The sequence below is a fragment of the Acomys russatus genome, chromosome 8 (assembly GCF_903995435.1).
Source record: "Acomys russatus chromosome 8, mAcoRus1.1, whole genome shotgun sequence".
Classification (NCBI taxonomy): domain Eukaryota; kingdom Metazoa; phylum Chordata; class Mammalia; order Rodentia; family Muridae; genus Acomys; species Acomys russatus.
In genome coordinates, this window is record NC_067144.1 from 70,055,067 (window position 1) to 70,079,409 (window position 24,343).

Here is a 24,343-nt window from a genome sequence, read left to right on the forward strand (position 1 = left end):
CCGGGCCCCAGGGCAGTCTTTCCGGAAGTGGAGGTGGGGCGTGACAAGAACGTCTAGGGTCAAAGGCAAGAGTCCAGGACTGGCCGCCTGGTACTTTCCAAAGCGCAGGCTCGTGGAGAGGGCGGGGCGTTGGCGGAGGAGCCTTGCCCGGCGGAGGGGCGGGCGTTGGCGGAAAGGGCGGGGCGTTGGCGGAGGAGAAGGATCGTCCCGGAGAGTCACGTTCAGCTCCCCATCGCCGCTGGGGATGTGAGCGACAAGTCTGACCTCCTGAGACGATGCTCGCCGTCCTGGGAGCGGCGACCCTGGTGCTGGCGGCCGGGGCGCCTTGGGTGCTGCCCGCAGCCGCAGGTGAGCCGAGGGGCCTGGCCGGGCAGGGAGAGCACCGGGCGTCAGGGCCTCGGCCGCTAGCTGGGCGCGCTGGCCGACGTCCCCGGTGCACTCACCCCGATTGCCTCCCGATGGGAGCGGACGCCGGGGACGCTGGCCCCCCCGGCCCGAGCCTCAGGATGGCTGGCAGGTGGGAGACTAGACAGCGCCAGAAATGGCGCTTCCCCCTCCTAGCGCAGTGTGTCTCGGCCTCACGGAGGAGTGAGATGAGAGCCGCCTTACCGGGCCCGAGGTCGGAGCCGACTAACAAAACGGGCAAGCTAGGGAACCGCTGGGCTAGTTGCGCTGAATGGCGACTACTCTAAGGGTGGTAGACAAGGGAAATGAGGAACCAGGGAAGACAGGCCAGCGTCGCAGCCGGGACTCCTGGAAGTTCTAATTCCTCTTCGGTACACCTGGGAGGTCCGTGATGCCCCAGGTCTCACCCTGAAAATGACCCTTATCTGGGACATGCATATAGTGTACATGCAGGCAAAGTACCATACATAAACAATTGCTGGGTTCGGAGTGGAAGCCGAGAAAATTCACTTCAGATCCTGCAAACTGAAAGCTTTATTTTCTGAGCTCAGGGAGGCAGCCAGTTCAGAATCTGAACCAGGTGCTTGAGGGGTGTATTGCAAGTGCAAGGCGAGGGAGCATTGGTCAGTGTCGGGGACAGCTGCATGAATTTTTTTGATTAATAAGCCATAGGGTACGCTGATCATAAACATAGTTTGTGGTTGGCTTAACCCTGTGTAGGGAGTTTTTCCCAGAACCGAAGGTATAAACATTATTCAGTATGGTGGTCAGCTCGACCTTTTCTAATGAATTTCCCTAGAGTTGATGGTCTTTAGGATGGAGTTAGGCTGTTTCTAACAAAATGGAGTTTGACAGCTTTTTTTCTTCTTCTTTGAGACAGAGTTTCTCTGTGTAATATCCCTAGCTGTCCTGGACTCTGTAGACCAGGCTGGCCTCGAACTCAAAACGATCCGCCTGCCTCTGCCTTCCAAGTGCTGGGATTAAAGACTTGTGCAACCATGCCCCTCGAGTCTGACAGCTTTTAACATAATCTCTTCAAAATAATCCAAAAAAGATTATTAGGAACAGTATACTCTAGAACTGCTATTGAAACTATTGGATCCTTTGTTAAATCTCATAAGCACAAATGCTGCCCGCTCTGCGCAGAATCTGTAAATTCCAACGATTGGGATGGGGATCAAGGTAAGAGGATGGGGCTGACAGGATAGATTCAGTTTAGGGATGAAATTCGAAGGCTCTGGTGGGGGTACTGGAAATGTAGCTCAGGGGTAGAGTGTGTTCTTGGTTTATACAAAACCATGGGATGAAACACTAAGAGAGTGACAACTGAGTGGGGAGATTTGACGGATACCTCCTGCTGGCTTAAAAGGAAAAAAAAAGTTCAGAAAATGTTTTCTCAGATGTCTCCTCATGGTATCTAACTGGGAGAAGTCTATAAGCCTCTGGAATAGAAGCCTGCCTGGCGATAGGACCTGATAGCCTTGAGGCAGAAGTTTTCAAAACAAGAAAAACAACAACAGCAACAAACAGTGGAACGAGACGTAAAGTTAAAAGATGCTTTTTAAAAATTACAGCCTAGGAGCTGGAGAGATGGCTCAACAGGCAAAAGCACCAGCTGCTCTTGTAGAAGGACCTGGGTTTGATTCCCAGCACACACTTGGTGACTCACAACCTTTCCTAATTCATGTTCCAGGGGATTTGAATGTCTTTTTCTGACTTCCTGGCCATGAGGCACATGTGGTGCACATATTATATATATATATGCAGGGAAAACACTCATATATATAAAGTAAATCTTCTTTTAAAAATAGCATAGTAGGACTGCAAATGATGTAGAACAGTAGAGGCGTTACCTGCAACATGCAAGTCCTAAATTCAATCCCGAGCAACCACATGATGGCTCACAACCATCTATAATGAGATCTGGTGCCCTCTTCTGGTGAGTAGGTGTACATGCAGGCAGAGCACGAGATATATATATAATTTTATTTTATGTTTATTTTAAAAAAGAAAAAGAAAAATATAGCCTATAAAGTGAATAGCCAGCCGATTGTGATCTTTCAGAGGTCCCTATGAGCCTACCATTTTGTGGGGGAAAGTACAAGACATGTAAGACTGGGTTGCAGCATATTTGATCACACTGTGGACCCCAAGCTTGTGTTCTGGAAAAACCTGTTTCTAATTGTGGTGTGGCTCAGCCCTAGCACACACCTTTAATCTAAGAGCTTTCTGTAAACAGGATTAAATAAAGTCAACCATGGATCAAGAGGCAGAGCAGGCAACAATTGACAGGGAGTGAACATAAGAGAAAAACCATGGAGAGTAAGAAGTCTGGAGGACAGATAGATACATAGGGAGGAGAAAGGAGGGACATCAGTTTGAAGGGCTTTTAAGACAGTGTGTGTGCATGGAGGAGAAAGGGCTTGTGGCTGGCTAGGAAGCTCAGCAGGGTGCTTTCTCTGCCTCTCTCAGCTAGTGGGGCATTCACAGCAGCATCTGGCTCCTGGGATTGGTAACATCAAATATTTAGGATTTTGTTAAAAAACAAGACTGGCTTTTGGGAGTGGGGGTTGGTGTGTGTGTGTTGTTGTTGTTGTTTGTTTGCTTGCTTGCTTGTTTGCTTGCTTTTCTAGATAGGGTTTCTCTGTGTAACAACTCTGGCTGTCCTGGAACTCAGTCTATAGGCCAGGCTGGCCTTGAACTCACAAAGATCTGTGTATCACAAGAGAGTAGGGCTTGTTCCTATTGGTGTATGTTGTTGCTGTGGTGCTGGTGGTGGTGGTTGTTAGACAGAGTCTTGGCGTATAGCCAAGTTGGCCTTAAATGATATTCCTGCCTCAGCTTCCCAAGTGTACGGACCAATAAAGACCAGGTTTCAGGGTTGAAGAGCTGGCTAAGCAGTTAGAGTATTCATTGCTCTAAAGAGAACCCGAGTCCAAGCATCCATGCCGGTAGCTCACAACCAACTCCAGCTCTAGGAAATCCAACATGGTAGTCTGGCCCAGGAGGGCACCAGCACTCATGTGCACATACACACAGACACATAAACACCTTAAAAAGTGTTTTAAAAACATGCCCTTTTTTGAGTATCCTAGAAATATGGCTGGAATACGCAGCCTCAGGTGTCAGTGTCTCAGACACCTAGACAGCTCTTGCACTGCCATTTTAACGACTTTGGAACTCTCCAGGGTCCGCCAGAGGCATGCATCTTCAAGGGAAGACTTGATGAGCAGGCATGTCTGCATCAGCATCAGACAAGGAGGATTTTAAATCATTGACTCAAAGGAGTGACTCCGCTTTGAGGGAAATTACTATATTCTGAAACATGAATGGCCAAGAATGCACATGACCAGGGATACACGTTCAGGGAGGTCACATGAATTTTTGTAACCACAGAACAGAAATGTCCCAGTACCTTTCCTAAAGATGAGGAGGAGGGTGCTAGGGGCTGCATGGAGAAGCTAAAGGAAGGGGTGAGGGGATGTAGCCGCCAGAGTGAGATGGCGCCTTACTTCGTTCTTAGAAGGCTGTCTAAACCAGGCCTGCTCTGCACCTACTTGTCCTGGAAGTGTTAGGTGAGATTCCAAAGATCAGGAGTGGCGCTTGATTCTCAGAGCTCTGGAGCGGGCTCTGTCCCAAGCCTCCCCATGCGGGAGGCAGCAGCTGGGCTGAGCTCCTTTTGGAAGAAGAAGAAGCTGTGTAAATCTGGTCCTTGCTGGAAGTGTCTATCTGGTTTCTTTGGAAGTGTCTAATAACACAATTAGGGTTACAAGAGACAAGGCATTATATATTAATAAAGGTCCAATGCAGCTAAACAGCAGTGGCAGAGGTCTGCGCACCTCTCCTTTAAATTGTCTACCATTTAGATCATTGAGATAATTTCTCTCTGTCCTTCCTGGGATAGCAATCTTCCTGTTGTCCCGGATATCCAAATAACCAGTGAAGTCCTACAGAGATTGCGTCCAGGGAACCCCCTTATTTACCTACTAATGACCCCTGCCACCCCAACCCCAGTGTAATCAAAGTGTATTGTTTTTATTTTTATTATTTTATTGTGCCTATTTATTAACCCTTATCACAACTATGTCCACACTTACGTAGGAGTGAGTGTGAAGAGAGCTGGGATCTAACTGCAGTTTGAGGCATTCACTGGGGGGCCACGACGCCCACACATCAGAGGGGACTGCGGTATACTTTGCTGTGTTTGAATAAATTCTGTCCCCGGGGCTGGAGAAATGACTTAGTGATTGAGTACTTAATTGCACTTGCAAAGGACCTGGGTTCATTTCCCAGCACCCACTTGGTGGTTCACTGTCCTCTGTAACTGCAGTTCAAGGAGATCTGACGCTCTCTTCTGACTTCCGTGGAGTACATATACACATGTGGGCGCAACATTCTCACAGGCAACAGAATACAAAAATCTAATTTAAAATTTTGTTGTTGTTTTGGTTTTCCGAGACAGGGTTTCCCTGTGTAGCCTTGGCCGTCCTAGACTAACTTTGTAGACCAGGCTGGCCTCGAACTCACAGTGATCCACCTGCCTCTGCCTCCCGAGTGTTGGGATTAAAGGTGTGTGTCACCATCGCCTGGCCCTCTAATTTAAATTTTTAAAATACGTTTGTTATTTCGTGAGATTAAAATATGGTACCCTCACTTCCCCCTTTCCCTTTCCTCCCTGCGTACCCTCCCATGTACCACCACTACCACCAAACCACTCTGTCAAACTCACACCCTTTTCCTTTGTTTGTGTGTCCGAGTGTGCTCCTAAGTAGATATTTAACAACCTTCTCAAACTCTAGTGGTGCTTGTGTGTGTGTTTTCAGGGCTGACCGTTTGGTGTCGGATAACTGATTGATGTGACTGTTTCTCCTGCTCTCAGCCGCATGTCTCCCCACAATGACTGAGGCCTCCTGAGCCTTTTCCCATCCTCACTAACACGTCTGCTGATGGTGTGTTTGTTGAGGTCATGGTTAGGCAGCAGCCACGTTGGTGAGATGCCATGGGTGTGACCCCTGACATTTCCAGGAGACACACTCTCACAACAAAACCCCTGTTCCTCTGGCTCTTACAGTCTTTCTGCTCCCTCTTCATAGTAATCCCTGAGCCTTAGGCTCAGGAGCCAAGTTGTAGACTGGGCCCCACAACTCTGCATTTTGATTGGTTGTATTTTTCTGTTATGATCTCCATCTGTTGCAAAGAGCAGTTTCCTTGATGATGGGTGAGAACTACTCATACCTGTGCGTATGAGGATAAACATTTAGGATATAGTTAGGGATTGTGCTGGTTTCAGTAAAATGCTATTTATAGGTCCTCTTCCAAGATTCATGACTTCTCTAGCCCCGGGCAGTGGGCAAGGTTTCCAGCACCAGGCATGGTTTCTGTCTTCTTAAGTCTACCTGGACAACTGTTGGTTACCACCAGGGTATTTGTGCCACTATTGCACCCTTAGGGTTACTGTGCCATGCTGGTGGTGGTTGTGGTTTGCGGGCCTCATAGCAAAAATGAAAAAAAAAGAGCATTGAAATGAATGCATTCAGTCTTGTTATTGATGTGAATAATAACAGTTTATAAAATATTTTTACAACATATAAATAATCATTCTGTTGCTTGTTGGATTTATAGGTGGAGAAAATCTGAAACCTCCTGAGAATATAGATGTCTACATTATAGATGACAACTATGCCTTAAAGTGGAGCAGCGACAACGAGTCAGTGGGCAGCGTGACTTTCTCAGCAGAATATCAAACGTAGGTAACTGGTTGGCTTGCTGGGATGATAGGGATAATTTTTATAATTTCAACATCATAATTTACTTTTTGTTAGTTTTTATTTATATATTTTTAATTTTTTATTATTTTTTTTAATGTGCCGTGATATTTTGCCTGCATGTCTGTGTGTGTGAGGGTGTCAGATCCCCTGCAGCTGGAGTTACAGACAGTTGTGAACTGCCATGTGGGTACTGGGAATTGAACCCTGGTCCTTTACAATGCTCTTAACCACTGAGCCATCTCTCCAGCCCCCAGTGGGGAAGCATTTGGTTGTTTCCGTTATAGGAAATTTTATGTCTACTTCACATAATATTTGTAAACTGTCTCGGTGGAGACTAAGCTGTGATGAGGGGCTGGTGCATGGCTCAGCAAGTCAAAGTCCTTGCCGCCAGGCCTAACAGGCTGATTAGATTTCCAGGACCCACATGTAAAGAAAGAACTAAGTCCTGCCAGTTGTCCTCTGACTTGCACTGATATGCCTTGGTGTGTTTGCGCTCTCTCACGTGTACACACACACACACACAAAGAGTAAATCAAACATTTCTTTCTCCTCCCCTCCCCCACCCCTGAGTCAGGTTTTTCCTATGCAGCCTTGGCTGTCCTGGGCTCACTTTATAGACCAGGCTGGCCTTGAACTCACAGCGTTCTGCCTCCCCGAGTGCTGAGCTTACAGGCGTGTACCACCATGCCGGGCCATAAAACTTTTCTTAAGGAGGTTTGAAGATGAGATTAGTAGACAGCCTTCTCTCCATTGATGTCACATGTTCAGTACATGTATAACAGCTTCCGAACTGTCTTGACTGTGGGAAAGCACCCAGAAAGGCAATGCTGGGTCTTGGAACAGGCCCCCAAGCCTTCTACAGTTAGTCTCCCTATAATTTCTACTATACCCAGTGGCTTTAATATTTATTTTTTAATTTTAGGTTGATTTTATGGGCCGTAGAGATGGCTCCACAGTTAAAAGAGTACTTCCAGAGGTCCTGAATCCAATTCCCAGTAACCACATGCTGGCTCACAGCCGTCTGTAATGGGATCCGATTCCCTCTTCCGGCCTGCTAGTGTGCATGCAGACAGAGCACTCATATACAGGTTTAGTTTATTTATATATGTGTTTTGCCTGTATGTACGTGTCCATACCTGGTGCCTATGGAGGCCAGAAGAAGACAGTGGATTCCCTGGAAGGTTGTAAACCACGCAGGTGCTGGGAACCTAACCTGGCCCTCTGCAAGAGCAGGAAGTGCTGTTAACCACCGAGTCTTCTCTTTAGATGCAGTTCACACACACCAGTGTTCTAGACAAAACAGCCATAGACTGGATGGTTCATCGGTGCCTCTTTCTCAGTACCAGCTTTCTAATTCCCAGGTGCCAAGACTTTAGGCAGCCTCAGGAGGCAGGCTTACAGGAGGCGCAACCCTGCGTGTCCTGCTTGGTGTTGTGGTTCCATTGCACCCCTTTGTCCCTGTGTAGGATGAGTCAGCAGTGAAGGAAGGAGGTGTGCGGACTTTCCAGGTCAGGACCCAGCACTTCATCCCCACTGCGCACTGCAGCTGCCCCTGGGTTACTAAGCAGAGACAGTGATCCTGCAGCTTCCTAACTCAGTGTGTCTGCACACAGGCGCATTTAGCGCTAGTGAGGTTTCTGTGCATGCGAGCTTGAGTTTGGATGCCATTTGCTCTTTGCCTTAGGTTGATTCTTTGATCCAACAGCTGGTTTAGGTATAGTGGGATAAATGGAGGCTACCCTCAACAGTGTAGTGGGATATGGAGGGCACCCTCAATGCTATAGTGGGATATGGAGGGCACCCTCAGTGCTATAGTGGGATATGGGGGGCACCCTCAACACTACCCTGTACTACAGAGCAGACAGGCAACGTCTCTACCTGTGACTCCAGCCCCAGCTGCTCCTCAGTCTTCTGACCTCACAGTGATGTACATAGAGCCACAGACAGACAGGTTCACACGTAATTGTAAAGGAAGTCTCTGAAGAATTAAAGACCCCAAGAAACAGACAATGGTTGCTTTGGAAACGATGGAAGAAATCCAGACAGCACAGTGCTGAGGGCTGTCTCCAGATAGGCTCTGTTCCTCGGGGTCAGAGGGGTTATCAGAACAATTCCCAGTTTTTCTTGCTTTCTTTTTGTTTGTTTTGTTTGTTTTTGTTTTTGTTTTTTTGAGACAGGGTTTCTCTATTGTAGACTTGGGTATCCTGGACTCGCTTTGTAGACCAGGCTGGCCTCAAACTCACAGAGATCCGCCTGCATCTTCCTCCCAAGTGCTGGGATTAAAGGCATGTGCCACCACGCCTGGCTCCAATTCCCAGTTTTTCTTTTTCTTTCTTTTTTTTTTTCTTTTTTTTTTTTTTCTTTTTTTTTTTTTTTTTTTCTTTTTCTTTCTTTTTTTTTTCCTCTGTGTAGTCTTGGCTGTCCTAGACTTGCTTTGTAGATCAGGCTGGCCTCGAACTCACAGCAATCCTCCCGCCTCTGCCTCCTGAGTGCTGGGATTAAAGGCATGTACTACCACACCCTGTCAATTCCCAGTTTTTCAATAAGGAAATTAAAGTCCAGAAATACAGGTTCTTTTCCCAGAAGTCACACAGCTACCTTGGACCAAGCTAGGCAAATCTGCTTTTGTCTTATGGATTATTTATTTCTGTTTCCTTGAAATGCTAATGAGACCACTCATAAAATTGAAGCAAATGCTCTATTAAAAATTAAGTAGCTGGGTGGTGATGGCAGACGCCTTTAATCACAGCACTCAGAAGGCAGAAGCAGATGGGCCTCTGAATTCAAGACCAGCCTGGTCAAGCGAGTGAGTTCCAGGACTACACAGAAAAATCCTGTCTCAAAATAACAAAACACACACAGACACACACACAATTAACTACATGACCAGGTGGTAGTTGTGTATAACTTTAATACCAGTATTTGGGAGATAGGCGGGTCTCTGAGTTGGAGGTCAGCCTGGTCTCCTGAGTGAGCCCCAGGATAACCAGGGCTAGGCAGAGAAACCCTATCTCAAAAAAAAAAAAAAAAAAAAAGAAAGAAAGAAAGAAAGAAAGAAAGAAAGAAAGAAATCTAACTAAATGTCTGAATTATTCCAAGTAGTATCTTGCCTCATATGTATCAAAAAAGAAGCAACGGGTATACAGGGAAATGTTACGTTGTCTCAGAGGAAATAAATTCTTTTTAGTATAATTTCCATACTATTTCCCCGGATGTTTTTCTCTCTGTGTGCTTTGGTAGAGGTTGTAGGGCAGCACCAGTGGGTACTCTGTCCTCCCAGGCTCCGTGAAGGATTCTGACCACCTTGCTGTGACTGGCACAGAGTAATGCAGTTTGACACAGACCTTGGAAAGCACATAACAGCAGCAGGCACTGGCTTTAGAAATGTCCCTGGTGGCCTCTGCAGTATTCCAAATAACACACCACTTTTTTCGCTTTGTTTTGTTGGTTTTTTGTTTTGCTTTGTTTTGTTTTTTGAGACAAGGCTTCTCTGTGTAGCCTTGGCTGTCCTGGACTTGCTTTGTAGACCAGGCTGGCCTCGAACTCACGGAGATCTACCTGCCTCTGCCTCCCGAGGGCTGGGATTAAGGGCGTGCACCACCACAATGGCCTTGTCCTTGGGCGCATCCAGGACACAGTTTGTGCAGCAAATTGGGTGCATGTTGCCACAGGCCTTTTAGGTACACCCATTGTTAATTTGGGGGAGGGGTTGACCCTTCACTTAGGCTCGCATGCTCAGCACACAGTGGCACTTACCTTAGAAAATAAATTCTTAAATGAATTATGGTGATAGAAAATCTGTTTAAAATGTCTAAATGTACTCATTCAAACTTTTTTCTCAATGAGAAGAGAAGAGACGAAGAACTGGTTAAAATTGCCCGAGTGTCAAAATATTACGGGGACCAAATGTGAGTTCTCTCTACTCGACATAAACGTTTATGAGGAAACAACGTTTCGTGTAAGAGCAGAAAAAGGAAGCAGCGTTTCTTCATGGAGCGAGGGTGACTCGTTTGTCCCTTTTTACAAAGGTGAGAAAGCATCACAGCATTCTGTTCTGTAAATGTTAGCAGGGCGTTCTCTGGGAAGCCATTCTTGTAAGGGCCGTTCTTGTGGCCTTCTGTGCTGGTGGCTGTCCAAGTGTGGTCACCAAGAGCCTTTTTAACAGGACTCTTTTCCCTAGCAACTCAGAGACTATTACTTGCTCCTCGGATTATTTCCTTTAGGGCACAGTGGAGGTTTTGAAAGGCGAGGAGTGCGCGTGACTGACTGGGGATCTGGATTAGTCCCCACGCTAATGAGAGGCTTTTTAAGCATTCAGCAGTATCGCACCTTTAAGTTTTATCTATGTGTGCATGAGATGTCTGTGAGAGTGTGTGTCACAAGTGTACAGGTGCTGGTAGAGGCCAGAAGAAGGTGTAAGGTTGGCTGGGAGTGTGGGGTTATACCCAGGTGGTTGTGAGCAGCCTGGCAGAGGTGCTGGGAGTTGAGTCTGGCTCTGCTGCAGGGACACCAAGCCCATCTCTCTAGCCTCACAATTTCTGTAAAGGGACCTGGATATAGAAAAGTTGGAGAGCCGGGCATGGTGGCACGTGCCTTTAATCCCAGCACTCAGGACGCAGAGGTAGGCGGATTGCTGTGAGTTCAAGGACAGCCTGGTCTGCAAGAGTCTAGGATAGGGGCTGGAGAGATGGCTCAGAGATTAAGAGCACTGGCTGCTCTTCCAGAGGTCCGGAGTTCAATTCCCAGTAACCACATGGTGGCTCACAACCATCTGTAATGTGATCTGATGCCCTCTTCTGGCCCGCAGGTGTACACGTAGGCAGAGCCCTGTATACATAATAAAGTATAAATAATTTTTTTTTAAAAGAGTCTAGGATAACCAAGGCTACACAGAGACAGCTTGCCTCAAAACAAAAACAAAACAAACAAAAAGTTGGAGAAACACTGCCCTGCCACAGTCTTCAAAAGAAATGACCTGAGGCTGGGCATGGCCAGCCTGGTCTACAGAGTGAGTTCTAGGACAGCCAGAGCCACACAGAAACCCTGGGGGCAGGGGGGAATGGCCGGTCTCCACGCACCGTCATTTCCTCCCGCTCCCTCCTTCCCTCCGTCCACTCACACTCCCCCCTTCTCACATACTGAAGAAGTCAGCAGCCTTCTCTCCTAACAGTTCATTCCCAGGCTCCGGGGCCTCTGAGCGCAGTGTAGACGTGGCTCCTTTCTCTTAAGCTTTTCCTTCCCTGGCTGGCTGCGGCTCTGCTCGCTCCTGAGACCCCTGCTTCCAGTTTTTTCTTTTGTTCTCTTCACTGGAGATTTCAAGCTTGGCCTGGCTAAGCAGGGCTTAGTCATTAAACCTGCTTTTGACTCCCAGAATTGTGTCATTTGCCTCATTGCTCCCTCTGAGCACTGGACTGGTATCACCGCCTCCCTTCAGTTAAACACCAGCTCAGAGTAAAAATGGTCAAGTGAGGCTCTCAGTGTCTCCTCACGGCCCTTCCGGCAGCCATCGCCGTCACAGGAAATGACATCCGCTGGTTATTTGCTCAGGTTCAAAGCTTGGAGCCATCTTTGGCCTCTTTCTACATTTTATACCTGTGATGGTTTGAATCAGAACAAGCCCCATGGGCTCATGTGTTTGAAATCTTGGTGAAACTACTTGGGAAGACTAGGAGGTGTGGCCTTGTTCGAAGAGCTGTGCCACTGGGACAGGCTTTGATGTTTCAAGTGCATGTCATTCCCAGAACTCCCCCCGCCCCGCTTGTGTCATCTACTTCTCCAGCACCATATCTGCCTGCCTTGCCTGCTGCCATGCTCCCCTCCAGCACCACGTACCATGCCTGCCTGCTGCCATGCTCCCCTCCAGCACCATGTACCATGCCTGCCTGCTGCCATGCTCCCCTCCAGCACCATGCCTGCCTGCTGCCATGCTCCCCTCCAGCACCATGCACCATGCCTGCCTGCTGCCATGTGCCCCTCCAGCACCATGCACCATGCCTGCCTGCTGCCATGCTCCCCTGCAGCACCATGCACCATGCCTGCCTGCTGCCATGCTCCCCTCCACCACCATGCCTGCCTGCTGCCATGCTCCCTTCCAGCACCATGCACCATACCTGCCTGCTGCCATGTGCCCCTCCAGCACCATGCCTGCCTGCTGCCATGCTCCCCTCCAGCACCATGCACCATGCCTGCCTGCTGCCGTGCTCCCCTCCAGCACCATGCCTGCCTGCTGCCATGCTCCCCTCCAGCACCATGCACCATGCCTGCCTGCTGCCATGCTCCCCTCCAGCACCATGCCTGCCTGCTGCCATGCTCCCCTCCAGCACCATGCCTGCCTGCTGCCATGCTTCCCTCCAGCACCATGCACCATGCCTGCCTGCTGCCATGCTCCCCTCTATGGTGGTCATGGATTCTACTGATGCCTGGAATCCTGAACCCCAACATTAAATAGTTTGTATACATGTATGCTGCCTTGGTTATCGAGCGCTGATGCAGCAATTGAAGGGTAACCGAGACAGTGCCCTAACACATTTTGTCTGCCCATCATGTCAGGGTACCAGAGACGGCTCCTTCTACCTTTTTACCAATACCCTTGTCTTCTGCACTTGACCCCTTGCTGACCTCCCTGTTTCCTCATCCGTTGGCCAGGCTGATCATTCTAAAACCAGAGTGTGAATTTGGCTCTTTGACAACCTCAGCCTTACAGTGTCTTCTTAAATTGCTACCACTCCCTTCTGTATCTGGCCTCCGGCCTGTGCCCCTGACTGTTTCTGAACCCTTTCACACCCTGTGCCCTTCTCTGTCCCATCTTAGACACTTCACGCATGACCCCCAGGGCCTGGGCTGCTTTTCTGCTGGGTTTGCACAACTCTATAGCTGATGAGAAATGGCACTCGTTAACCATTCCCCGCCCTGTACATGTTTTTGCTTAGCACATACGTGTATGTCTCTGTTGGAGGGCTCTTGCCATGTCCTCCCAAAGTGGAAGGCACACATGGGACTTTCTCTGCCTTCCCGTGCCAGGGAGACTCTTACTTCTAGCCATTTGGAATGACGTATACACCTCACGTCGCATAACTGTCCTCTGACGTCAACAGCTCACATCGGCCCCCCGGGAGTACAGTTAGAAGCTGAAGATACAGCTATCCTCGTGCACATCTCTCATCCCGGACAAGGAGGAAACATGTGGGGAAGGGATCAGTTTAGCTTCATGCACAGCATAGAAATCTGGCAGAAGTCTTCAGGTGTGAGAGTAAGTTTTTGTTTTTACCTGTCTGATGTGAGAGAAAAGGAGGTGAATTAATCCTAAAATTTGACTGTATGTTTTATTTTTTTTAATAGAAAATTATTAAAACTACTTATTATACGGAAAAGATAGTGAATCTGCTGCCAGAGACTACTTACTGCCTGGAGGTTGAAGCCACACATTTGTTGCTTAGGAACCACAGCAGCTACAGTGCAGTGCAATGTATAAACACCACAGGTAAGGAAGACCTCTGACTGCAGACTCAGCGACTCAGCATTGACAGCTTTTTAATTTGGGCGTGTTCTACTCTAAGTGCTGAGCCATCTTATATGATGAAGTTTTGTGATGGTTTTATTAAATAATTACTAAATTTACGAATTTTTACTATTTTACTAAATAATTACTAAAAAGAAAAAAAAAGCACTGGGTAGAGGGTGTTTGGTTGAACACTTGTCTAGCATACAAAGGCCCCAGTTCAACCCCCAGCACCACACACATGAAAGGAAGAAGGAAGGAAGGGGCGTCTGTAACCCCAGCACTTGGGAGGCAGAGGTAGGAGGATCACTGTTAGTTTGAGGCCAGCCTGGTCTACAAAGTGGGTCCAGGACAGCCAAGGCTACACAGAGAAACCCTGTCTCAAACAAACAAACTACAACAACAACAACAACAACAAAAAAAAAACAAGAAAGAAAGGAAAAAAGAAAAAAGAAAGATAACAGCACTTACAGAAAAAAAAAAATTTCCTGTCAAGTTTTGTCTCAATACTAATGAAAATAAATTCTACAAAAAAGTTAAATTTTTTATAATATAAATGGTTTTTATTTGTCTGCAATACCTAATGCCGTTGCTAGCAGGATGGTTGGTGTCGAAAGCATACCTCTACAGATGAAATGTCAGAAATGAAAGCAGCCTGAATACTCAAGTCACTGCCAGCCTTGCCAATACTTAGGTCAGGGGTGGGAGCCAGGCTTGTTAATGGTTTTCATTGCAAAGTTAGTATGTTCTGCCTCTTAAAAACCAAGCAAGATAAGAGCAGTTCTGTGTCACAAGGCTAAAATGTACGTGTAACAGAGTCTTTGCTTCCTTAGTGGCAAATAAAATGCCTTCGCCAGAAAACGTAGGCATGGATGTCCAAGGTGAGAGCTATGTTCTGACGTGGGACTACACAGCTCCAAACGTGAGCTTCAGAGCGCAGTGGCTCCCGTAAGTTCCTTCCCTGGGGTTTGCTCTGCAGTCGCCATCACTCTGCTTCTGGTGCACCGAGTGGCTGGCTGGGAGGTGGGCGAGGTGCATTGTGAAGCAGGGAGTTTCTTCATGGATGTGTGCTGGAAAATGATAGAGCTGAAGAGCCGATGGCTACCTCTGCCCTCTGTAGACACCCACATGTACACAGATGTATACCCCACACTGATCCACATGTGCACGCACGCACGCACGCACGCACGCACACACACACAGACACACACACTCATGGCTCATGTGACAGACTGTGACCTGGGGTGCTGTGCTTGCACACTGTGCACTGTTAGGTAGTGTGTCTTAGCATGTGATGGAAGCACCTTCAAGAGTTGTGAGACATCGCTAGGATTCGTCTTGTTTTGGTCGATGCTGCTGTGATGAATCACTGTGACTAAAAACCAGCGTGGGCCGAGAAGGGCTTCTCTCACACTTCCATAGTGTAGTTCATCGCTGAGGAAAGTCAGGGCTGGAGGCAGGAGCTGATGTCACAGCCATGGAGGGTGCTACTTGCTGGCTTGCTCCTCAGGGCTTGCTCAGCCTGCTTTCTTACGGAGCCCAGGAGTCTCCATACCCACAAAGGGCTGAGCCCTCCCCATAGATCAGTAATTAAGAAAATGCCTTACAGGGTCACCTACTTAAACCTGGATATTCTGAAGGCATTTTCTCAATTGAGGTTCGTTCCTCTTAGATGACTATGGCTTACATCAAGTTCACATAAAACTAGCCAGCGCATAGGACATGGTGAGTTTTAAATATTTTTAGTAAGTTTTTATTTCTGAATTTGTATATCAGCCTTTTAATAACATTTTGCTTAAAAAGCATGTTGTGCTCTGAGGAGATGACATAGCAGCAAAAGCACTGCTATGCTTTTGGGCTCTCTAGGAACTAGGTGAAACCTGGCAGGTGTGCGGCAGGTGAAACCCGGCAGAGCCCCAGGACTTGGAAGCCCACCAGGGAGTTCTGAGCAAGCTTACTAGCTAGACCAGTCAGGTCGGCAAATTGCAAGTGGGGTAAGGACGTGCCTCAGGAAAGAGGAGAGCAGTCAAGGAGGACACCCAGCTTAAATTTCAGGCCTTCATGCTACACATGCGCACCTGCAAATACACACACACACACACACACACACACACACACACACACACAGAGGAGGAATAGCTTGCCACTTTCCTAAGAATTCCATGCAGGCTCTTGGAGCACCGTGGCTCTCCTTTGTTGGGCATCAGTGTCTCCTCCATTGTACCACGAGTGTCCTTGGTGGGGAAACTGTCCTCGGGTCCACAGTGCTCACTACAGTATCTGGTGTATTATAAATCCTCAGTACATATTTGCTGAATTAATGATTGGATTTATCTTGTTTGTTTTTCTTTTCAAAGTGGCTACTTTAAAAGTACTCCCGGGAACTACTCAGATAAATGGAAACCAGTACCTGCCTGCACAAGTGTCCACACTACGCACTGTGTCTTTCCTCAAGACGCCATCCACACAACAGCTTTCTTTGTCCGTGTACAAGCAGCAGATGGAAAGAACACATCTTTTTGGTCTAAAGAGAAATTTATTAATTCTCAAAAATACAGTAAGCCAAGTTTTCTTTAAGACAGTATCTGACACAGTAACCCAGGCTGGCCTGGAACTCAGTGTGTAGCCCAGGCTGGCCTCAGACTTATGGCAGTCCCCCTGCCTGAGCTCCTGAGAGCCAAGGTGATGGGTGTGGCTCATGCCTGGTTTATACCAAACGTTTCCTTGAGACTGTAATTCCTCATCTTGTGTTTCCATATCTTCCCCAGCTGTCATTCCTCCTCCTGTCATTGCCGTCACTCCCACCAGGGACTCACTGCGAGTCTATGTCACCTGTCAGGGCAGTGCCATCAGCAAATGTCATGGACTAATTTACGAAATCACTGTTTGGGACAATACTTCCAAGACTGAGGTAAAAGCCCACACGGTAGCTTTGTGACAAGCGCCTCATCACTGTGTTAATGGGAAAGAAAGTGAGTGGGGAGGGAGGGAGAGAGAACACGAAACTGTGGCTTTCAGTTTGAAGGGGGCCTTTTAAGCATTTGTGACTGTGGCCGTGTGCACAGAGTGAGTGTCAGCCTTTTCCACGTTCTGCATGACAGTTACAGTCGCCTGCATCTGGGCCTTGCTTTGCGGTGTGTGAGTGTGTGCAAGTGCCTGTAAGTGTGAGTGTGTTATTGTGTGTGCATCACAGGGCACATGTGGAAGCCAGAGGACAGGTTGTGGAAGTGAGCTCACTCCTCCTACCACACAATTCCCAGGGACTGAATACAGGTTGCCATGTTCTACAGCAAGTACCTGTACCCACTAGGCCATCTTGCTGGCCCTCCAGTTTGCTTTTGAAATAAACCTTGAGTCCACTATTACTGAATTAGAAGCATTTTTCCCATGATTCCCAAGGCCTCTTCTAAACTAAGGTTTCTCTGCACTGGTGACTTTTGAGACAGGTAGCCCTGGCCTACTTAGGAGGCTCTTCACATCACTGGGCTCTTTGAGGTATTTGTGGTGTGCCCTCAGAGTTGTGTCTACCAAGTACCCACAGAGTTTATCATGTGGCAGGGCACAAAGAGCCTTGGCAAAGGTGACCTGTGTGGACTCCAGAAGGAAAGAAAGCCTCCAGAGTTCGGCTTAGCCCATGGTGGGAGAGGAGCTAGCACAGAATCTCTCTGTGGCACAGTAGTGAAAAGGGCTCATGTGCTGCTCTGAGCGCAGTAAGTGACAGAACCCGTGCACCCCATGCCGTGAATCCCTGTGGGATTTCAATCCAAGGGTCAAGCACAAAAATGGTGTGCAGATGAGACAGTAAATGTTGTCTCTTCATTTTTGGTTGGAAATTTAATCAGATATCAAAGTGCTGCCTGCAGCCACTTCACTTGACTGCCTTGCCAACTGTAGCATCAACACTCACCTGTCGTGTGTCCCATGCTGACAGACTGTGACCGGCCTTTCCTGTAGCTTTTCTCTCCTGTAAAGCAGTGGCTACCCCAGCAAGTCAGGTGTGCAAGATGTTTGCCAGATTTGAAGTGAGGTGCGGCTGAGACTGTGCAGCACTGTGCTTTGCTGGATGCGAGACTCGGTGTGTCTTAGTGGCTGCGCTGCCCCATGCTGCCTGTATAGCTTAGTCATCGCAGCAGACTCCTGTTGCATCCAGACTCATAAGGTTTTTTACATAAGTTGCCCTGTCTTTCTTAAAAACAACCCTGGGAAACAGCATTTGCAGTTACTGCCCAGCAGATACGAGGTGTTACTTACTTCCTCACTGACACTGGAGCCTGAGCATATGCCTGCGTGTGCCTGGTGACATGGTTTGACCTTTGTGCTTCACCTGTGTGCCAGCAGGGATATGTATGTCACATATGGGACAAAGAGGATGAGGCTGGGGGACCAGGCCTTAGAGGGAACTGTCCCAGCCAGTCTGTACCCTTATGAGAAAAATGTCTTAGCTGCTGGGTGTTGGGGTGGCTTTGTTTCCCAGCACTGCTGCAGCAGTGGCTGACCAATACAGATCGGGAAAGAAGGTACCAATGAAACGGTTCACACAAGGCAGCCAGCTTGCAGTGTGAGGCCAGAACCCTCAACTCCTAACTGTTCTCACTGTCTCGATAAATGGCAGACACTTGGAGAGTGAGAATTCCCCAGGGGTTACATTGTATGTTCTTTTGGCAGCAAATTCCTAACTCTCTGATTTGGTTATAATGTGTTACTTAAAACAAATTTATATTACTTAGACACAGGCCAGCTCGGTGTTTGGAAGACAGTAATTATGAGTAGAAAAAGTGCAGAAATACATATCCTCTATCTGATTTTTATTATGTCTGTAGAGGAGAATGGTGAAGAAAAGCCCGGAGTTTACCATTGTGAAGGTGCAGCCACTGACTCTGTACTGTGTCCAAGCCAGGGTGCTCTCGGTGGCCATGCAGAATAAGAGCAGTGACTTCAGTGAAAAGCTGTGTGAGAGAACAAGGCCAGGTGAGAATCTGCTACATGTTTTCAATGCAGCTGCAGTTGATTTAAAAAAAAAAAAAAAAAAAAGGACTGCTTTGGGATTTGTGAAGAATTCTTTCTTTGCCTTAGAGGGTAGAAACTGTCTGGCCTCTCTGAACTACAGGAATCACAAGTGAACCCAGCCAGGTCCTTCAGGGTCAGGGAGCGCTCCGGGGTCAGGGAGCGCTCTGGGGTCAGGGAACCACACTCCCACTTAGGCCTTCATCCAGAGCTCACATAATTACCTTCAATGATCATTCCTTGGTGAGCAGTCAGATCGCTCATTTGTAATATTTCCCATTTCTACTCTTGATTGAGCTTGTGGAAATGGTGTCGTTTATAGTGAGGGGTTTGATAGGCCTGTGCTTCAATCTCATTTGTAGTTCAGTTCCAGAAGCGGCTTAGCCATTTCTTCGCTGGGCAGATGCCAGGAAAACCAGCTGTCGGGACCTCTGTCGGTGTGACTGTCACTGCCCAGAGCAGTGTACTCGGTGCTAACCAGAATGGGTTGTCGGGACGTTCTATGTTTCCTGCCCTGTGGCTGCTCTTCTAAGGAATGTGCTGGCGTTCACATTATCATTATTTATATGTTCTAGGAAATTCTTCTATAACCTGGATTATAACTGGATTTGCTGCTGTGTTTTTTTCTGTCATGGCCCTTTATGCTGTAAAGAGCCTCCTGAAATACCTCAGTGATGTGTTCTTCCCGTCACTCAAGCCTCCCGCCAGCATGGATGAGGTACGCGTCTCTTCCTGTCTCCAGCTAGGACATGGGGAGCAGATGTTTGCGCTCAGCTGATGGCGTAATGCTTTCTTGGTATCCAGAAAGTCATCTAGACCTATGTGCTTATTTCTTCAGAATTCTGGTGACAAACCTGGTGTGGTAATGCATGCCTATAAAGCTCAGGAGCTAAGACAGGAGGATTGCTGTGAGTTGAAGGCCAGCATAAGCTGAATAGTCACATCCCACCTCTAAAACCAAAAGGAGCTTCAGACCAAAAAAACCCCCCAAAAAACAAAAACCAAGTGTAGTGGCGCACACCTTTAACCTCAGCACTTGGGAGACAGAGGCAGGTAGATCTCTGTGAATTCAGGGTCAGAAGGCTACACAGTGAGACCCTGTCTGAAAAAAGACAAATGAGGGCTGGAGAGATGGCTCAGAGGTTAAGGGCACTGACTGCTCTTCCAGAGGTCCTGAGTTCAGTTCCCAGCAACCACATGGTTGCTCACAGCCATCTATAATGAGATCTGATGCCCTCTTCTGGCCTGCAGGTGTACATGCACTGTATATATAATAAATAAATATATAAATAAGTAAGTCTTTAAAAAAAAGACAAATGAAACTTTTAGAAACAGTAGTGTAATGTACTATAGCTGTTCTGTTCAGAGATGGGCTATAACAGCCCATTTTCACTTTATAGTAAATGTAAGTATGGAGCAACAAAAGTGAAAGTGCACAGCATCAAATTGGCATTTATATGGCATCCCCAAGAAATGCCCAGGGAAGCCTTGGCAAACAGCCCACCTGGTCAGGTGCATGGTCTGGGACAGACATTTCCTTCCTGAGTGGGGTTTCCCGTACAGGCATGGGAACCAGGGCATAGACACGGGCAGCCTCAGTGCGGGTCTGCTCTTCTCTGTCCTTGTCACATGGTGAGGGACCAGCCTGCTCTAGGACAGTCAGTCCTGGCGGACACTTGAGAGGAACATGCTTGAGTCTGAAACAAAGGGTGGGCCACCTTATTGCATCGTCCGCTCTCAAGGGCACATGCCATTTGTTGGTGAAGTGTGTGTTACAGTCAGAATAGTGTCCTGCCCCTGCCTTCTGTGGAATGTGTCTTACCACTTACCATCACGTCAGAAATACTGTGTTACCATATCATCCATCCATTTCCACCTAGTTCCCTGAGTGAAGTCACAGAAGGTGCAACAGCAAAACCCAGGAGTGTCCTCTCATGGTGCTCAGGGCTCCTGTGAGGTCAGCACCTAACACAATGGTTAGCACTGAGTGAATAAGGTCTAATTCTAGAACCTGGGGCTCAGGGGACCATCTCTTCCCCCAGGGCGGGTAGAAGCAGTGGGGTTGAGTCAGGCTTAGATAGAGAGCTGCAGGTGAGTGGTCGGTGACCTTGCTGCTGTGTGTGAAACCGAGCATGCTGTGTAAGAGAGGCGGCGTCCGTGATACCCGAGTTGTAAGCAAGAAAGGACCTACGCTGAAAAGGGTGTGATACCTTCGGAGCTCAGCATGTCCTTACTGCGTGCTAGAGTTTTAAATTCCCCTTTGTGCTCTGATAGTGACAGCTATGGTGAAAATAGAACCGGCCCCTGACTGCGTAGGCAGCAGGAAGGCGTTCCAGCTCACTCATGCTTTTGAGTGTCAGTGAACTAGATGCTGTTACTTCAAAATGTCCGTGATCCCAGTGGCCCCATCACAGCCTTGGCGGCACGGTGTCTGTCTAAGCATTCTTCACGGACTTACCCCACAAAGGCCTTCAGCCTGGTGGCCTCCCTGTTCCTTCTGAGCCTTACAGTGCACTGGTGAGTTTAGCTCATGCATTGTAATGCACACACCAAAAGGTAAGTCTGCTAAATGGTGGATGTAAGAAAGCAAAGAATTTCGAGCTAGAACATCAGTTTTTATATAAAACAACCTGTGTGCCTTTCTTTTTTTACCACTAGTTTTTCTCTGAGCCACCTTCAAAAAACCTTCTCCTCTTGAGTCCGGAGGAGCACATTGAAAAATGTTTCATCATCGAAAACACAGAGAAGGTCGCTGTAGAAGAAGAAAGCCCCGCCCCCGCGGTAGATCACAGGAAGTACAGCTCCCAGACCAGCCAGGACTCCGGGAACTATTCCAACGAGGAAGAAAGCGCGGGGAGTGGAAGCCACAAAGGGCTGGGGCTGTAGGACTGTGCCTGCCCAAAGTGGGCTCCTGAACAGAGCCCTGTGGGGATCTGTGGGATCTGCCTTGCCTTCCTGGCGCCTTCAGAGAGGAAGATGCATCTTCAGACCCGAGTCCCAAGGACTGCGGACATGGTCCTGAGGACACAGGCTTGCCACCGTCTTGAATGAGGTGCATTTGTCTCGTCAAGCTCATCCTGGATGGGGCAGTCTTACCTAAGATGGCTGCCAGTTTCTGCTGGTGGATTCAACCCTCGGTGCTGCTCTGTGCCACAGGTGTGGCTGGCCGCTGCACAAGCCAGCTGCTGGCCATCTCTCGGTGTTCATATTTTAGGAGACCTTTAGAGAGAGCACTCGGCTTTTTGATACTGCCATAGTGTCCCAGAGGCACAGTTGTTTACAGTAAGCACTCACCACAGCAGGGGCTTTTGAGCGGAAGTCACTGAAGCCATGGAGAACGGGACTCTTAGAGGAGCAGCGGCCTGGGTATGCACGCTGTACTCTAGTCCTGTGTCGCTAGGAAATGCCATTGACAAAAGTGGAATCATTCAGCAAGAGAGAAGCCAGTGAATCCGATGCAAAAGGAGACCATGTCCAATGGATCGGTCTTTCTATGAACCCTCGTGTTGGTTCCCAGCTTTTCTGTGTGACTTTATAAAACATGGCCAGACCTCGTTCCACTGTCCAGCAGTATTGAGGTACCCGTTGTCAGCATCCATGTACTTAAAAAATAAGACCGTCAAATACTGAAGTGAAGGAGAGAGTTAGATTGCACAGTGCTGTCTACAGGTGTCTTTAACTAACCTTAGCAATGCTCCCTGAGTATGCTTTGTAGGCAGGACTGTAGCCGTCCAGCAGCTCCAGGGTGGACTGCAGTGCCAGACCCCCCCCCAAAAAAAACAAGTGAATGATGGGTCGTGGCCTTGGCCCCCATTGCCCTCCACATGGTGCCATTTTAAGGCCCCTGCCCAGCACCGCCCATCCTGTGTTCATCGCAGGAAAAGCTCCTTCCCGAAGGACAGCCTTCAAAGAAACTGGGCTTTTAGGATGTGGGGAAGTGAAAGGCCCAGACACTAAGTGACAGCAGTGTCGTCATTTCCTCCCGTACAAGTGTGACCACAGGTCTTAAGGGTGAGACCCAAAACAAGCTCTGGGTGGCAGCCATGGGTGAGGGGGCTTCACCCTTCAGGCGAGCAAAGGCAGTTCCGCCCGCATGCGTCATAAAGTCTGCATGGTGCTTACTACAAGCTGCTGCCCGCTTGTAGGGTGGCCGGTTATGTGGACCTATAGAGCCCGTGGCTATGAGCACATGCTGCTCCTGCACAGGACCCAAGCTCAGTCCCCAGCACTCGCATGGTGACTCACATGAATGCAACTTTAGTTCCAGGGGACACAGCACCAGCTTCCTGTTGCCTCAGGTACCAGGCATGCACAAAGTGCACACACATGGGCACAACAGTCATACACATAAAAGTTAAACCTTTTAAAAATCTTAAATGCTGAGCCACCATGCCAGTGCTTAAAAAAATTTTTTTTTGGTTTTTTAATCCATGCCCTTGGGGCACCAGCAAACTGCCTGAGAACTGTTTATTGATAATTCTTGGAGAAGCTGAGCACCATCTAAGATTGATGTGAAAGTGGGGGGGTAATGCGTATGCACAGTTGTAACTACTAAGAGGCCTATGAACATACCTGCACAGGTAAGCGGGCTGCATCCCCTAGTATTGCCACGAGACACCTGACCTGTAACAGTAGAGTCTAAACTGCTGTCCTAGACTAGAGTCATTTAAAGTCTGCGCAGAAACCTATAACATAAAAAACTTAACTCAAAATTAGGTCAGCCTTCCCAGCTGCCTAGGAATGTGGGGCCAACCTGAGCAACATAGCAAGAGTCCATTGTGTGTGTAGGTACAGGGTTAGATACATGTACGTATGTGTCACATGCATATCAAATATGGAGCCGGACAGGCTATGATACTTCAGAGGCCTTCCCCACCCTGCTGTGGTGTGCATACCTGGTGTGCGTCGCTCCTTTGGTGTTTGTCTCCTCTCCACTGCAGAAGCCCTGCCAACAGGGACTAAGCCCCGCGCTGTGCCCCACCCCTGTGGCAGTGCAGCGCTCACACAGATGGCGCTCGCTCGCTCGGCAGCTGCCGAGTGAGTGAGAGCCCAGGTTGAAGCAGGGAGCGTTCTGCTGTGGAAGCAGCCATGTTCCTGTGCACCAGGTCTTTACCTTGACCCCTCTGTGGTTTTGTCCACTCTTGCAAACGAAGTTGCGTAACAAACGCTGGAACCAAAACTGGGTGTGGGCGGTGCTGCTTTAAACTCGGATTCCTTGTGCCACGGTGCTGCAGGCGGCCCCTCTCGGAGGAGCCCATGACAGAAGGACACCAACGCTGCCCTGTGCCCAGCGTCCTGAAGATGGCATCATTAAGTGAGCTATGCAGGACTGTCGCACTCTGGATTGCTGGATTCGAACTGCTATTCCTTGCAAGTGTTTCTGTCACTCGTTCTTCCATCTCACATGCACTGAGATCCCTGCTGCTCTCGCTCGGGAGACTCAGAAGGTGAGCACAACTTGTATTTCTCAATTTCCTTCCTCACAGTGGAAGGAAATAATAAATTCATCTTTATTCCCAAGAACTACCCTAAGGCTTAATGACAGTGACAAATCCCCGTGGCCTTCCAGGGCTTGACTGTTCCTGTTTTTGTTTTTCAAATGCTCCTGCCTCAGGCTCTTAAGTGCTCAAATCACTGGCTGGCCCCTGACTCTTCCGAGATGAAAAGT

The 24,343-nt window shown here is 48.3% G+C and overlaps 1 protein-coding gene across 1 annotated transcript; it reads left to right on the forward strand.

Annotated features, from left to right (window-relative positions):
* The first annotated feature begins 217 nt into the window (after positions 1 to 217).
* Ifnar1 (interferon alpha and beta receptor subunit 1) lies at positions 218 to 21,561 on the forward strand. The gene is made up of 11 exons (XM_051150383.1): positions 218 to 348; positions 6,028 to 6,151; positions 10,020 to 10,201; positions 13,268 to 13,422; positions 13,512 to 13,653; positions 14,505 to 14,619; positions 16,029 to 16,228; positions 16,440 to 16,582; positions 18,492 to 18,639; positions 19,251 to 19,393; positions 21,334 to 21,561. The coding sequence occupies exons 1-11, from the start codon at positions 276 to 278 to the stop codon at positions 21,559 to 21,561; spliced, it is 1,653 nt and encodes a 550-aa protein (XP_051006340.1). The 5' UTR covers positions 218 to 275.
* Positions 21,562 to 24,343: the final 2,782 nt, after the last annotated feature.